The sequence below is a fragment of the Siphateles boraxobius genome, unplaced genomic scaffold (assembly GCF_051911475.1).
Source record: "Siphateles boraxobius isolate OS27281-9 unplaced genomic scaffold, OSU_SipBor_1 9, whole genome shotgun sequence".
NCBI classification, from domain to species: Eukaryota; Metazoa; Chordata; class Actinopteri; order Cypriniformes; family Leuciscidae; genus Siphateles; species Siphateles boraxobius.
In genome coordinates this window covers 23205301-23220981 of record NW_027509219.1, presented here as the reverse complement: position 1 = coordinate 23220981, position 15681 = coordinate 23205301, and the positions used below count along the sequence as shown (strand labels likewise).

At 41.7% G+C, this 15681-nt stretch overlaps 1 protein-coding gene across 1 annotated transcript in view; it reads left to right on the top strand.

The window, feature by feature from the left end:
* cacna1fb (calcium channel, voltage-dependent, L type, alpha 1F subunit) overlaps positions 1-15681 on the top strand; it is a 55047-nt gene that overhangs the window by 23703 nt on the left and 15663 nt on the right. The window contains exons 17-35 of the mRNA XM_077224089.1: positions 5607-5682; positions 6134-6206; positions 6286-6358; positions 6611-6713; positions 7881-8010; positions 8504-8563; positions 8685-8791; positions 9050-9137; positions 10526-10633; positions 10756-10808; positions 10966-11112; positions 11211-11412; positions 12124-12282; positions 13895-14005; positions 14170-14253; positions 14536-14664; positions 14751-14816; positions 14968-15059; positions 15201-15360. Coding sequence (XP_077080204.1) covers positions 5607-5682; positions 6134-6206; positions 6286-6358; positions 6611-6713; positions 7881-8010; positions 8504-8563; positions 8685-8791; positions 9050-9137; positions 10526-10633; positions 10756-10808; positions 10966-11112; positions 11211-11412; positions 12124-12282; positions 13895-14005; positions 14170-14253; positions 14536-14664; positions 14751-14816; positions 14968-15059; positions 15201-15360 — 2021 coding nt within the window. The remainder of the gene's footprint in view (positions 1-5606; positions 5683-6133; positions 6207-6285; positions 6359-6610; positions 6714-7880; positions 8011-8503; positions 8564-8684; positions 8792-9049; positions 9138-10525; positions 10634-10755; positions 10809-10965; positions 11113-11210; positions 11413-12123; positions 12283-13894; positions 14006-14169; positions 14254-14535; positions 14665-14750; positions 14817-14967; positions 15060-15200; positions 15361-15681) is intronic.

Here is a 15681-nt window from a genome sequence, read left to right as displayed (position 1 = left end):
TGTAAATACTTTGATCCGAAGCGTCCTAAGTTGGGTTGTATACATGCTTTCCCTGGGATTTGAACCTATATCCTTTGCATTGCTAATGCCATACACTACTGTTTGAGTTGGAATGCAGTTATTTTCAATTAGTAAGTAACAGATGTCATTGCTCACTGATTAAAAACGAAACATATCTCACCATCCATCAGAAACGTCTCGGTTACGTATGTAACCCTAGTTCCCTGATAGGGAACGAGACGCTGCGTCAAACGCTGCGGGAACGCCCCTGCGTTGTGCGTCATGAAGCACGTATGGAATCAGCCCAATGGAGAGATGAAACGTCATAGGCGGGTGACGTCATCGACCAGGAAACTATAAAGCACCCCAAAAACACAAGCGCATTAGCTTCTGATAGGCTTGAAGGAAGCGCTAACGGGAGTGCCGGGAGTATGGCGGAGCGACGCAGCGTCTCGTTCCCTATCAGGGAACTAGGGTTACATACGTAACCGAGACGTTCCCTTTCAAGGGAACTTCGAGCTGCGTCAAACGCTGCGGGAACGCGAATACCCACGTCGCCATAGGACCAAATGACCGTCATGTGAGACTAGCGCACAGAGGACGAGAGCACCTGTGCCCCAGGGGTAGAGCTTAAGTCTAGGTCATAGAACTTAATAAAAGTATGCGGTGAAGACCATCCAGCCGCATCACAAACATCACTCAGGGAAACCCCCGACAAAAGAGCTTTAGAAGCAGCCATACTCCTGGTAGAGTGAGCTCGGACAACCAAAGGTGAAGGCTGGCCAGCCGACTCATAAGCAAGTGAGATAGCCTCAACCACCCACTTGCTCATTCTCTGTTTAGACGCCGGACACCCTTTCCTGGGTGGCCCGAAACATACAAAAAGTTGTTCTGATTTCCTCCACAGGGCAGCTCTGTGGACATAAGCGTCTAATGCCCTAACAGGGCAGAGTGAATTAAGTTTCTCCTGGTCCGATGACATAAATGGAGGAGGACAGAAAGCCTGCAGAACCGTAGGTCTAACAATATTAGTAGGAACCTTAGGAACGTAACCTGGTCTAGGATGCAGAAAAGCTTTAACCATGCCAGGTGCAAATTCCAGGCACGAGGGTGAAACCGACAGAGCCTGCAAATCTCCGATTCTTTTTAGTGAAGAGATAGCAAGCAAAAAGATAGTCTTAAAAGTGAGAAACTTCTCGGGAACTTCTTCGATAGGTTCAAAAGGAGCTAGGGAAAGACCTTCTAATACAATGGCCAGATCCCAAGTCGGCACCCTCGTACGAACTGCTGGCCTCAGCCTCAAAGTGCCACGGAGGAAACGAGTTATAAGCGGGTGTCTCCCAAGAGAAACTCCACTGAAAGGGACGTGGTAAGCAGCTAGTGCCGCCACATACACCTTTAGTGTGGAGGGGGATAACCCTGTGGAGAAGCGCTCCTGCAGGAATTCCAGCACTGCACCCACTGGGCAGTTAACTGGGTCCTGCAGGTGTTCTCCACACCAAGAAGTGAAAAGTTTCCACTTCAAGGCATAAAGCTTCCTCGTGGATGGAGCTCTGGAGTTAAGAATGGTCTCAACAACCTCGGTTGAGAGACCGGAGTCTATGAGCTGGGCCCCCTCAGAGGCCAAGCCCACAGTTTCCACAATTCTGGGCGGGGGTGAAGTATCGTGCCCCCCGCCTGGGAGAGTAGATCCCTCCTGACCGGGAGCTCCAAAGGAGAACCGTCCAGGAGAGAAATCAGGTCCGCAAACCATACTCGGGCCGGCCAGAACGGGGCTACTAGTAGTAGACTGACCCCGTCCCGGCGGACCCTCTCCAGAACTCCTGGTAACAGAGCAATCGGGGGAAAGGCGTACAGACGTGACCTCGGCCACGGCTGCACCATAGCATCCAACCCCAGGGGGGCTGGAAGAGTGATGGAGAACCACCGATGACAATGAGTGGTCTCCTTGGAAGCGAATAGGTCCACCTCGGCGCGACCGAAACTCAACCAAAGGAGCTCCACCACCTCGGGGTGGAGTCTCCATTCCCCTGGCCTCGGCCCCTGCCTCGACAGGGAGTCTGCTACCACATTCAAATACCCAGGGAGATACATTGCTCTCAGAGATAGTAGCTTCCCTTGGGACCACAGGAGGATCTGACGGGCCAACTTGTAAAGCCGGCGAGACCGCAGGCCCCCCTGATGATTTATATAAGAGACCACCGACGTGTTGTCTGATTGAACTAACACATAATGGCCTCTCAGGTCTGTTAGGAAGTGTTTCAGAGCCTGAAACACAGCCAACATCTCTAGACAATTTATGTGCCACGAAAGATGATGATCCTGCCACAGACCTTGGGCTGGGCGACCACTCATGACCGCCCCCCACCCTGTGAGGGAAGCATCCGTCGTTAGCGTTATGCGACGACAAAGAGCCCCCAGCACAGGACCTTTGGATAGGAACCAAGTTTCTCTCCACATGACCAGAGCACGAAGGCAGCGCCGCGTGACTTTGAACGTGCGGAGCGGATTTCCCCTCGGGGAGAATCCCTTGGTCCTGAGCCACCACTGTAGCGGTCTCATGTACAACAGGCCGCAAGGTATAACGTTGGACGCTGCTGCCATCAGACCCAACAGTCTCTGAAACTGCTTGACAGTGAGTAGCTGGCCTAGCTTCACTTGTTTCACAGCTGAGAGAATCGAAGCGATGCGGGTCGGAGAGAGTCGCGCCCGCATCGATACCGAATCCCAAACGACACCCAGAAAAGTGGTCTTCTGGGAAGGAGATAATACACTTTTCTTTGCGTTCAGCCTCAACCCCAACTTTCTGATATGAGCGAGGACGACATCTCGATGCCGAACCGCCATCTGCTCGGTCTGAGCTAAAATCAACCAATCGTCGATGTAATTGAGAATACGAATGCCCTGAAGCCTCAGAGGCACTAGTGCTGCATCCATGCATTTCGTGAAAGTGCGGGGAGATAAAGCTAGGCCAAACGGAAGAACCCTGTACTGGTACGCCTCGCCCCCGAAGGCGAACCTCAGGAACTTCCTGTGTTGTGGAAGGATGGACACATGGAAGTATGCGTCCTTCAGATCTATCGTGACAAACCAGTCCTCGGACCTCATTTGAGACACGATCTGCTTGATAGTGAGCATCTTGAATTTTAGCTTCCCTACCGAGCGATTCAATATGCGCAGGTCTAAAATTGGACGCAACCCCCCATCCTTCTTTGGAACGATGAAATATCGGCTGTAATAACCTGACTCCAAACTGGGAGGAGGAACCCGTTCTATAGCCTCTTTTTGAAGGAGCGTTTTCACCTCTTGTTCCAATACCAGAGCCTGCTCGGGGCCCACCACTGTGTGCAGAACCCCTCTGAATTTTGGTGGACGACACCTGAACTGGATAGCATAACCCTTTTCTACTGTCTGCAGGACCCAATGAGATATTTTTGGAAGGCTTTTCCACTCTGCCAGAAATTCTACTAAGGGTACCAGCCTCTCGAGACTGGCCTCTGGTGTAACTTGAGCAGCAGACGCAGCGCCCTGAAACGGCGCACCGGCAGGGAACAACTGGTCTGACCGCTCTGAGACCCTCCTCAGAGGGAGCGAGCGTCCCTCGGGAAAGCGCTCGCTGGGATCGTCTGTGCCCCGGCATAAAGGCGGGGTTGGCAGAACGAGCCCCTGAGGGCACCGAGGAGGAACGGGCACCGTAAAAAGAGGTGAACACCTTTCCGCCTCGGTGGGGACCACCCTCAGCATCCTGAACGGCTTGGCGTCAGGACTTCTTCTTAGCCGAAGCCTTCTTAGCCAATATAACTGTCCTCAGATCAGTTCTACTGGGAGAAGGCTTCGGCTGAGAGTGTCGCGGCTGAGCCCACTGTCCAGCAGGGGGAGCACGAGACGCGACACTCTGCCTCTGCTGCGCTCTATGTGATGAGCTCGAAGACGGCCGGGGCTGCTCCCGCCCAGCAGCCCCAGGGACATGAACTTTAAGGGGAAGAAACTTTTTAAAAGCTGCAGTTTGTTTCTTTTCTTCTTGGAATTTATCGATAACTGAATTCACAGCATCACCAAACAACCCCATGGGAGAAAGAGGAGCATCTAAAAGAAAAGCTTTTTCTCTCTCTTTAATATTAGTCTGATTTAACCACAAATGTCTTTCTGCGGCCACCAGAGCTGCCATAGAACGACCCATTAATTTGGCCGATTCTCTGGTGGCACGCAGGGATAAATCAGCAGCCTGACGCAGTTCGCGAACTACGTCAGTACTGACCTCCTCACTCTCACTCATGTCCCTTAGCAGATCAGCCTGGTATGCCTGCAAGATTGACATAGTATGCAGACATGACACAGCCTGACCTGTTGCCGAATATGCTTTACCCACCAAAGCCGAAGTGTTTCTTAAAGGCTTGGTGGGTAATGCCGGTGCCTTAAAAGATGATGCTGCTTCGGGGGAGATATGGCTCGCAAGCGTCTCTTCCACACGAGGCAAAGCACCATAACCATGAGCCTTGGCTCCCATAATATTAGCGTATGTTGAAGTCTGGGGACTCAACACTCTATATGACACCGGTTTTCTCCATGATTTCGACACCTCGGTGTGGAGATCATGGAAAAACGGCAGGCACCGGCGTGGAGGCTGCACACGTGACGGCAAAAATCTCTCATCCAACTTTGATTTAGAAACAGACTCCTGTCTAGTCACTGGCCATTCAATATTAAGTTTTTCAACAGCTCTTGTTAACACCTCCATAAGCTCATCACTCTCAGGAGTGTGGGGTGGCGAATCCTCCACATCTCCCTCAACACTAACAACATCAAGTTCCTCAGAACTGGATAGCTGCAGCATTGGTGCCTCAGCCCGAGCGGAAGAAACCGCAGCGCGTGCTTCCGAACCCGGGACTGAGGCACTGGATCTCACAGGTGAAGGGAGAGATAAGGCAGAGCCCGTCTTAAACCCCGCTGTGAGATCCATCTGCGATCCCCACGATAAGCGCCGCCGCTCTGCCTCGGCAGAAGCGGGACCCGAACCGCGGGGAGCGCGCACCGAACCGCTCTCCTCAAAGAGCGATCGGCGGGAGCGGAGCGTCCTTAACGGCAAACGCTCGCAATGCTCACAGTCTGCTCCCTCGAGAGCAAACTGGGCATGCTGAACTCCCAAACAAACAACACAAAGATCATGTGTATCCCCGCTCGTTAAATAACGCGAGCAGGGAGGAACACACTTTCTAAACTGCTGTTCATCCGCCATAATCTCTCAATATATATATATATATAGGGATAAATTGTTTGTGTGGTGCAGGGTATGTAAGACAGACAATATCACACAGGGACAGATTCACATGTAGCGCGACTGAAAGCACAGAAGCTAATGCGCTTGTGTTTTTGGGGTGCTTTATAGTTTCCTGGTCGATGACGTCACCCGCCTATGACGTTTCATCTCTCCATTGGGCTGATTCCATACGTGCTTCATGACGCACAACGCAGGGGCGTTCCCGCAGCGTTTGACGCAGCTCGAAGTTCCCTTGAAAGGGAATCTTAATTTCTGTGTTTTGTTGTTGCTTTTGGATGTGGTTTGTTATATTTTTGTGTTTGTTGGGTCTTAACCTCCGCTCTCTCAGATATCTTGCTGAACGTCTTCTTGGCCATCGCTGTCGACAACTTAGCAGGAGGCGATGGAGAAAATAAGAAGAATGAGTGTGTTTTTAAATCATCTCAGATCAAATAATCTCAACTAATCTCTCTTTCTAACTGCCATAAATATTACATAATTAATGAATACATTTACCGTACTTTAACATGTAATATGGGGTCCAAAAGTCCACTGTGAAAGTATGGGATTGAAATTGAAGCCTGAAAACAAAAACAAAAAGTAAAACATTCTGATGAATAAGAAAGATCTTTCATTAAAGCAAAATTGAGACAAAGCAAATACTAAGACATTCTATTTGTAATTTTTTTAAATCAACATATAATAATTGCATATAATAACATATAATAATTTACTATAATTGTTATTTTCAAATTGTTAAATTATTTAAAAAAAATGCTAAATAGAAGCATTTTTGACAAATGATTTTTGACATTTGGGACCCCACTGTATATGCAAAAACAAAGATTGTGATATGTGATCTATTGATCCTGACAGAGAAAAAAAAGAGGGAGAAGGAGAGGGAGCGGGAGAACAGGTTGATGGTGAAGCAGAGAATGGAGAGGTGAAGGTATGGAAATCCAACTCTTCTGCCGTTGTTGTTGAATAATCATCACATTGAGGTCAATCTTTCATTTTGTTTTCAACAGGTGGACGTGGATGATGAATACGAGCAGGAGGAGGAGGAGGAGGAAGAGGAGCACGTGGAGGGAGATGATGAAGGTGAAGTCCATGAATACTAGATGCCATATTGCGTTTGAACAGATTGTTAATTCTAAAATGTTTTGTAGTTATTTAGCAGACGTTTGTGACCGTAATTACTTATCCTAGGATGCACTAAGAGTCCCTCTGGAGTGTCCTGAGGTTTAGTGTTGGCTTCTCAAGGGTAAAGTGGTGAATGAGCTAGATTGTGATCTCATTAACTCAGTTTCTCTCTGTCTATATCTCTTTCCTTCTGTCCTTCTCCGCTGGAAGAAGGGAAAGCTCAGCTCAATGTTGCTGACTTTGCTCCTCCTAAAGAGAAAGTTCTACCAATCCCAGAGGGCAGTGCGTTCTTCTGCCTCAGCAAGACCAACCCGTGAGTGTGCAGTTTTAATCACAAACTCAATGCTTGACCATTTAAAGAGATAGTTCACTCCAGAAGTGAAAATCTTTCATTATTTACTCATGTCATTCGAATGTGTACTGTATGAATTTCTCTCTTCTGTGGAACAAAAAAGAAGAGAATTTTCTCAGTGTTTTTGTTTTTGTTCATGCAATGAAAGTCTGGTCAACATTCTTCAAAATATCTTCTTTTGTGTTCTGCAGAAAAAAAGTCAGTCATGCAGGTTCGGAACGACATGAGGGTGAATAAATGATGGCAAAATGTATATTTTTAACTATCCCTTTAAAATTAGAAATTTGAATATAAATATTTTCATTGTGTCAATTTCTTTTCATATATAAACAATATTTTATTTTTTACAGCATTATAATCAAATGTAGACAACCATGGTCCAAAATACTAGCCATATTTATTTATATTTACCAGGTATAAATCAATATTCTGCATTATGCCAGAGGAATTAGTTTGCTGTTTGTCACTCACTCCTTCTCAAACATGGACATTTTGTACGTCATACTTTAATTTAGATGGCTTAACACCGTGAATGTGTCAGTTCTGGAGGTATTCGTCAATAAAATAAAACATTTGGCTTCCTAGATTCTTATAGTTCTTATAGTAAAGTTCTTATAGTGCATTTTCCTCAGAAATAACAGTCAGTCATCTTGTCTTCAGTAAACGATTAGAATCTCTTTGGCTTTATTAAGGTAAACAGCAAAAATCATATTTGACCTTAAATGTTTTATGTTTTATTTTTTACCTCATATGTTTTATTTTTGTATTGATAACAGCCAAAACAAGTCAAAATCCAGTGTTTACGAACAAAAGCACATTTTTGGAATGTCAAATCAGATTTCAAGTAGTTTTTATTGTCATTTGAGATGCATTGCATATTTAACATATTGCAAATTGCATAATATTGTCTGGAAATGCATCCAAATGCACTAATTTTCATTCATGTGACACTCATTATGTATTGAATAGTGAATGAGTGGTTTCGAATACAGCATATTCATGACCATAAATGCCTCTTTTTTCTCAAGCAGCGTGGCAATTTTTTTTTATTAAAATAAAGTCATATTGAATTTTGGACCACGTAGCCAACACACAGCTGACCACAATTCTCTTTGTGTCTCTCTCCAGGATAAGAGTGGGCTGCCATATCCTGATCCATCACCACATCTTCACTAATCTCATCCTGCTTTTCATCATTCTCAGCAGCATTTCTCTGGCTGCGGAGGATCCTATCAGAGCTCACTCCTTCAGGAACAATGTGAGATTCCTCTTTGCTTGCACACACATGCAGGATCATTAATAGTTATTTACTGCAGTTGACCTTATTGGCTCTTCAGTGACAGCCATCCTTCAATCAGCTGACCATTACACACACACACACACACACACACACACGCATAGCTTAATATGACTTACCCAAGTAGGACATGTTCCTGGATCAGAATCCTTGTTAGTTCTGGAACAACATTGGTATCAACCAATCAGATTTGAGGTTTGGGGTCAAGACTGGAGTCAAAGGCTTGAACAACATGCTTATCAACCTATTATTTCCCTGAGGGTTTCGGAAAACCTTATGTTGAGGGCTCGGATTGTTCTGTGGAAATCTTCAAGAACAAAGGATGTTGATCCAGGACTGTGTCTTACTTGTCTAAATCACGTATACGGTACACAAATAAACATGTCACATACATCCTACTGTACATACAGTACCATAATTTTTCATATTAGGAGAACTGAATTTATCTCTACAGGTTCTGGGGTATGCTGACTATGCTTTCACTTCCATATTCACTGTGGAGATCTTACTGAAGGTACCGGTCAATCAATCAATCTATAGTTTTTGTAATGATTTCAAACCGATAAGATAACAGCAACAGAAGTGTTGCTACACTGAAATGCCCCCATCTTTTTTGTTCCGTTATCTCTCTGTAGATGACAGTGCATGGCGCATTCCTCCATCAGGGTTCCTTCTGTAGAAACTGGTTTAATCTGTTGGATCTTTTGGTGGTCAGTGTGTCTCTGGTCTCCTTCTTCTTACAGTAAGTCCACCACACTCATACAGACATCAAAAGTTTCCTGTTTATAGTTTGTGTAAACAGGTGAGCTGTGATATCTGATGAATGCATCAGTGTATATATCGCCCTCTGGTGGAAAAAAGTACATAGTGCTCTATCACACTTTGAATGCAAATGTAAAAAATAAATAAAAATTACATTTTAGAGACAATGAAGAAAAAGTCCACATATAAAAAGTTAAACCTCTCTCTCTCTCTCTCTCTCTCTCTCTCTCTCTCTTAGTTCAAGTGCCATCTCTGTAGTGAAGATCCTAAGGGTGCTCAGAGTACTAAGGCCTCTTCGAGCAATAAACAGAGCCAAAGGACTCAAGGTACAGCTTTTAGTGTTTTTGTGTGTATGCCCTGTGGTGAAAATCAAGTTTTAATGTTGTGTATATGTCTATGTTGTGTTTTTGATATGCTTTTAAGACAAACCATGTGAAAATTCATGTCAACACTATTGCTGAGTATTTTCTCCTTAAAGGGGTCGTCGGATGCCCATTTTCAACAAGTTGGTATGATTCTTTAGGGTGTTCATGTAAAGTTTATAATATACTTTGGTTAAAATTCCTCAATGGTTGTGTAAAAAAATCACCCTTTTTACCTCCTCAAAAACAGCTTTGTTCACAGTGACCTGTTTCAGGGCATGTCTCTTTAAATGATGATGAGCAACTGCTCACCCCACTCCTCTCTTCCATGGGGGGCGTTGAATGGCTGAGGGCAGAAATATGCTAATACGGGACAGTCCGTCAGTGGTCGTGGGCAGAGCATGAGCAATATGACATCATAGTGCTCAGAAAATTCAAACGACCTGATTATTGAGAGTATTTAGACTTTTTGAGGAAATGGATAGGGTGGTTGTGTCCACACACTGCAAAGACACATTTATATGCAAACACCATATAAAAGTGAATTTTGCATCCGATAACCCCTTTATAACTACAGTGAACCAAAGACAGTCTCAAAAACGCAGGTTTAAACCGCCCCTCTTTCCTACTGTCACAAACATGTAACAAATCAAAGTTCTTGGCAAAAGTTTCAGAGGAATGTTTATATGTAATTCCAATGACCAATTTTGACAATATTTCTGTTAATTATAACCTTCCCCATTCTTTCCAGGAACCCTAATTTCCCCAAATAACCTTCTTTCTCTTCATATTTACATCCTCTAAGCTTTTAAGATTTTAAGTAAAAGTTTGGGGTCCGTATGATTTTTTAAATGTTTTTGAAAGAAGTCTCTTACACTTGCCAAGACTGCATTTTATGTAATCAAAAATGCTGTAAAAAGCTAAACCTAGAAATGTTCAGTGTCACATGATCCTTCAGGAATCATTCTAATATTATGATTTTCTGCACAAGATAAATTACTTATTGATCTGCACGAGATAAATTACTTATTATTATCAATGTTGTGCTGCTTGTTATTTTTGTGGAAACCATGATTAATTTGTTTTCAGGATGCTATGTTGAACAGAAATAAATATCATTCATAATCATGTAAAAACAGTCCATTTTGATCCATTTAAATTTAACCATAAACTAATTGAAATTTAAATTTGATCAATCCATCCTTGCTGAATAAAAGTATTATTATTATTTATTTATTTTTTTTAGCTGACCCCAAATTTTTGAATGTTCATGTAATTCATTTTCATTTTCAACATCAGTGTTATGGTGTAAACTCCATTTCTCTGATGACTGTGTTTTTGTGTGTGTGTAGCATGTGGTACAGTGCGTGTTTGTGGCTATTAAGACCATCGGGAACATCATGATTGTCACCACTCTACTTCAGTTCATGTTTGCCTGCATTGGTGTTCAGCTTTTCAAGGTAAAACACACACACACACACAAAAAGGCTGTGTACCTCCTGTGCTCTCAGAAATTAAACATCAGCATAAATATTATGTGTGAATGTACTTTTTAATGCGTCATTACTGATGTATTTTGTAGGGTAAATTTTATCGTTGCACAGATGAAGCGAAAAACACTCCAGAACAGTGCAAGTATGTCATATTTCCGCGTCTATCATTACATTTTAATTCTGTTCTTACGTTAACCACATGTGTGTGCCTTTGGGCAACATGCATGCTTATGTGTCATGAGTGTTTGTGCATCCATTTGTGCCTACAAATTATTTATGTGTGTGTGTGTGACACACAGGGGCACATTTGTGGTGTATAAAGACGGAGATGTGAGTCATCCAATGGTGAAAGAGAGGATCTGGCTCAACAGCGACTTCAACTTCGATAATGTACTGATGGGAATGATGGCCCTGTTCACGGTCTCTACTTTCGAGGGCTGGCCAGCGTGAGTCTGCCCCTCCATCATCTTCCTCCATATGTCACTGAAGGTCACCATGGCCATGTTTATACAATATGCTCCACATCCTGTTTTTCCTCGTTCAGGCTGCTCTACAAAGCCATTGATGCCAATGCAGAGAATCACGGCCCCATTTACAACTACCGCGTGGAGATCTCTATATTCTTCATCATCTACATCATCATCATCGCCTTCTTTATGATGAACATCTTTGTGGGTTTTGTCATCATCACTTTCCGTGAACAGGGAGAGGCTGAGTTCAAGAACTGTGAGCTAGACAAAAATCAGGTTTGAAGAAAGCATTACTGAGAGAAAATTCACAACCAATTTTACTTCCGTAATGTAATATACACTATTGTTCAAGAACCTGGGCTAAGTAAGAATTTTAGAAATGAATACTTGTATTCATTAATTTGATCTTGAACTTTCTTTTCTTTAAATAATCCTTATATATATATATATATATATATATATATATATATATATATATATATATATATATATATATATATATATATATGTTTACAGTATATATGAAGCAGCACAACATTGATGATAATAAGAAATGTTTCTTGAGCACCAAATCAGCATATTAGAGTTATTTCTGAAGGATCACGTGACACTGAAGACTGGAGATGCTGAAAATTCAGCTTTGCCATTACAGGAATAAATTACATTTTAAAATAGATTAAAATAGAAAAAATTTTTTTTAACAAAATAAATGCAGACTCCTTTCAAAAACATTGAAAATTCTACCAACCCCAAATTTTTGAACGGTAGTGTATGTCTTATATATATTTAAATAGGGACACATATTTCTTTCTTTGGAGTATCATGCACAGATAAGTTGTTTATAATAAAAACTGAAACGTGTATTAAGAGTAAGTATAGAAGTTTTCATGTTCACTTCTCATTTTGAATAATTGCCCATTTGAGTTGAGTTGTGCACCAGTCCAATGTATATTTTCTCACACTATGTCTTCTTTTTGTCATTTGCAGAGACAGTGTGTGGAATACGCCCTAAAGGCCCAGCCGCTGAAGCTGTACATCCCCAAAAACCCAGTGCAGTACAAGTTCTGGTCTATAATCAACTCCACGGGGTTTGAGTACATCATGTTTGTGCTGATTCTCCTCAACACTGTTACTCTGGCTGTGCAGGTAAACAGCTGAGTCTGACAACTCTTTCAAAAGATGTATAATCAGCATGTAGAACCATAGACAAAGACATCTATTTTTGGTATTCTGAATCTGAGCTTATATGAGCTTTCTTGAAATCCAACATGAACCTTTTGGCCAGTGCTGAAATAGTGTTGAGAAATTGAAGTTCTGTGTGGTAGGATTATGGAGCGTTCATGTCATATCAGCATTACCAATCGACTAATTAAACAAAAGGCCTGTTCACACCAAGGATGATAACTATAACAATAATGATAAAGATTTAGTTTTAAAAAATAATTTTAAATGTAAAAGAATAGCAAAGTCCACAAAATCAACTATATCAATAACGGAACAGAAGTTGGAATCACTTTTAGAATGATTGTTTTTCCAGCTGATGAACAATAAAAACATTGGCAGCCAATCAGAATCCATCCTGCTTTAAAAAGCATGAGCATTTAAAGAGACCGATTATAATAAACAGAACGATCATGCGCTGATGTGGACGCTAAAATAGCGTTTATAGCGTTATAGTTATCTTTATAGTTATTATTGGGGTGAACTATATGAATTATATGAAGTCAGTGAACTGATTGTTTCTTAATAATATACATTTAATATACATATACAGGTCCTTCTCAAAAAATTTGCATATTGTGATAAAGTTAATTATTTTCCATAATGTAATGATAAAAATTAAACTTTCATATATTTTAGATTCATTGCACTAACTGAAATATTTCAGGTCTTTTATTGTTTTAATACTGATGATTTTGGCATACAGCTCATGAAAACCCAAAATTCCTATCTCAAAAAATTTGCATATCATGAAAAGGGTCTCTAAACGAGCTATTAACCTAATCATCTGAATCAACTAATTAACTCTAAACATCTGCAAAAGATTCCTGAGGCTTTTAAAAACTCCCAGCCTGTTTAATTACTCAAAACCGAAATCATGGGTAAGACTGCCGACCTGACGGCTGTCCAGAAGGCCATCATTGACACCCTCAAGCAAGAGGATAAGACACAGAAAGAAATTTCTGAACAAATAGGCTGTTCCCAGAGTGCTGTATCAAGGAACCTCAGTGGGAAGTCTGTGGGAAGGAAAAAGTGTGGAAAAAAACGCTGCACAACGAGAAAAGGTGACCGGACCCTGAGGAAGATTGTGGAGAAGGACCGATTCCAGACCTTGGGGGACCTGCTGCTTCTCTGTAGCCCAGGTCAGGCGCTTCTGCCGCTCTTTCTGGTTCAAAAGTGGCTTGACCTGGGGAATGCGGCACCTGTAGCCCATTTCCTGATTAGGTTAATAGCTCGTTTAGAGACCCTTTTCATGATATGCTCATTTTTTGAGATAGGAATTTTGGGTTTTCATGAGCTGCTTTTTGAGAAGGACCTGTACATACTGATAGTTAAAATGTCTAAAAATGGCATAATACCATCAACATGTGAAGACAGAAGTCTGTGGCACTGATTTATTTGAAAAATACATTTCTGTACTGACATAAATCTAAATGTACAAGTCTATGAATTAGAAAAATGAAGGAAAAATGATTTGAGGCTGATATTGAGTCAAATGCTAAATGTAGAATCACACTGTTTCTGGATGCTTCCACAGCACTATAACCAGTCAAAGTTCTTTAGTCACGTGATGGACATCCTCAATATGGTTTTCACTGGCCTTTTCACTGTGGAGATGATCATTAAACTGATGGCTCTCAGACTCCGGGTCAGTCCTTTCACTCACTTGCAGATATGATATGTGTTTGCTAGCTAATAAGCTACCGTCGATTTTCAAACCATTCATTCTGAAGCTTAAGTTAGTCTTGAACTTTTTAAGTGTGCTGTTCCTAATATCTGGTTGATATTTAACACCCTCCCCCCGTTTCGCAGCATTACTTTGTTGACGCATGGAATTCCTTTGATGCTCTGATTGTTGTGGGAAGTGTGGTGGACATTGTAGTTACAGAGTTCAGCGTGAGTTTCTCTTTTTTTTATTTAATCAAATGATAGATATCAAAAAGTTAAAATAGTAAAGATTACTTAGCATATTGAGCAGTTTTAGTTAAATTCAGCGATAATTTGTTTAAAATAAAAAAAATTGTCACAACCATCTTTTGAGCCTTAGATTCTAATGATGATCATAATTGTCTTTAATCCAGACATTAGCTCACTTACGTATAGTTGATGCACAAGTTAGAATCACATATGTTTCCTGTTTGGCACATATGTGCATTTTTCTGCCTTTTTTCTCCTTAGAGCTCAGAGGACAGTTCTCGTGTATCCATTACTTTCTTCCGCCTGTTTCGTGTAATGCGATTGGTTAAGCTACTCAGCAAGGGGGAGGGCATTCGTACACTGCTCTGGACGTTCGTGAAATCACTCCAGGTCAGAAGACAATGATTACAAAAATATTTTTCATATTTTGAGCAAGTGATTTAGTTTAAATTTGTACTATTCTTTTTGTCCCTCAGGCCCTGCCGTATGTTGCTCTTCTGATCGCTATGATTTTCTTCATCTATGCTGTGATTGGAATGCAGGTAATTAGAGGCTGTGGAAATGTATATATTATTGTACATATTTTATTATTATAATTTTCGTTTATATTATTTTGGTTATTTTTTTTAAATAAACAGACGAACAACTGTTGAGCAATTAAAAAAAATAATGAATGATTTCTCTCTTCGTCAGACATTCGGAAAGATTGCCATGCAGGACCACACGCAAATCAACAGGAATAACAACTTTCAGACCTTTCCGCAGGCTGTGCTGCTTCTATTCAGGTGAGAGAGTGTGTTTTTCTGTTGCTCAAACAGTAGAGCATGGTGTTAGCAATGTAAATACTTCTATACCTTGAATGCAATGCAAGTTGTTTTGGATAAAAGCATCTGCATAAATGTAATGTATGTGCTCTTCATGTGCAGGTGTGCAACAGGTGAAGCATGGCAGGAGATCATGTTGTCCAGTCTTCCAGGGAAACGCTGTGACCCAGAGGCAGACTATGAGCCTGGTGAAGAATTCACCTGTGGCAGCAACTTTGCCATTGTCTACTTCATCAGTTTCTTTATGCTCTGCGCCTTCTTGGTAATTGCACCGAATGTTGTTCTATTCTTGATGACTCTTAACTCTATTCTTGATAACTTTGCAGTTACATTATTGCTGTATAATTTCCCAGCTTCTCTTTTAATTTTTTTTTAAAGAAAACTTTCCAATTGATAAGTACGCAGCCCCGTACATGTCATGCGGACAAAAAAATATATATATCGTGGCCACGAATTAAGAATTCATTTTCCCGTTTTATTAAATCCTGGTCACGAATTAAGAATTCATTCCCTTTACGTTTTAGTAAATAGTGGCCATGTTAAACAAATTTAATTAAATCAAAATGAGAGAACGAATTCTAGC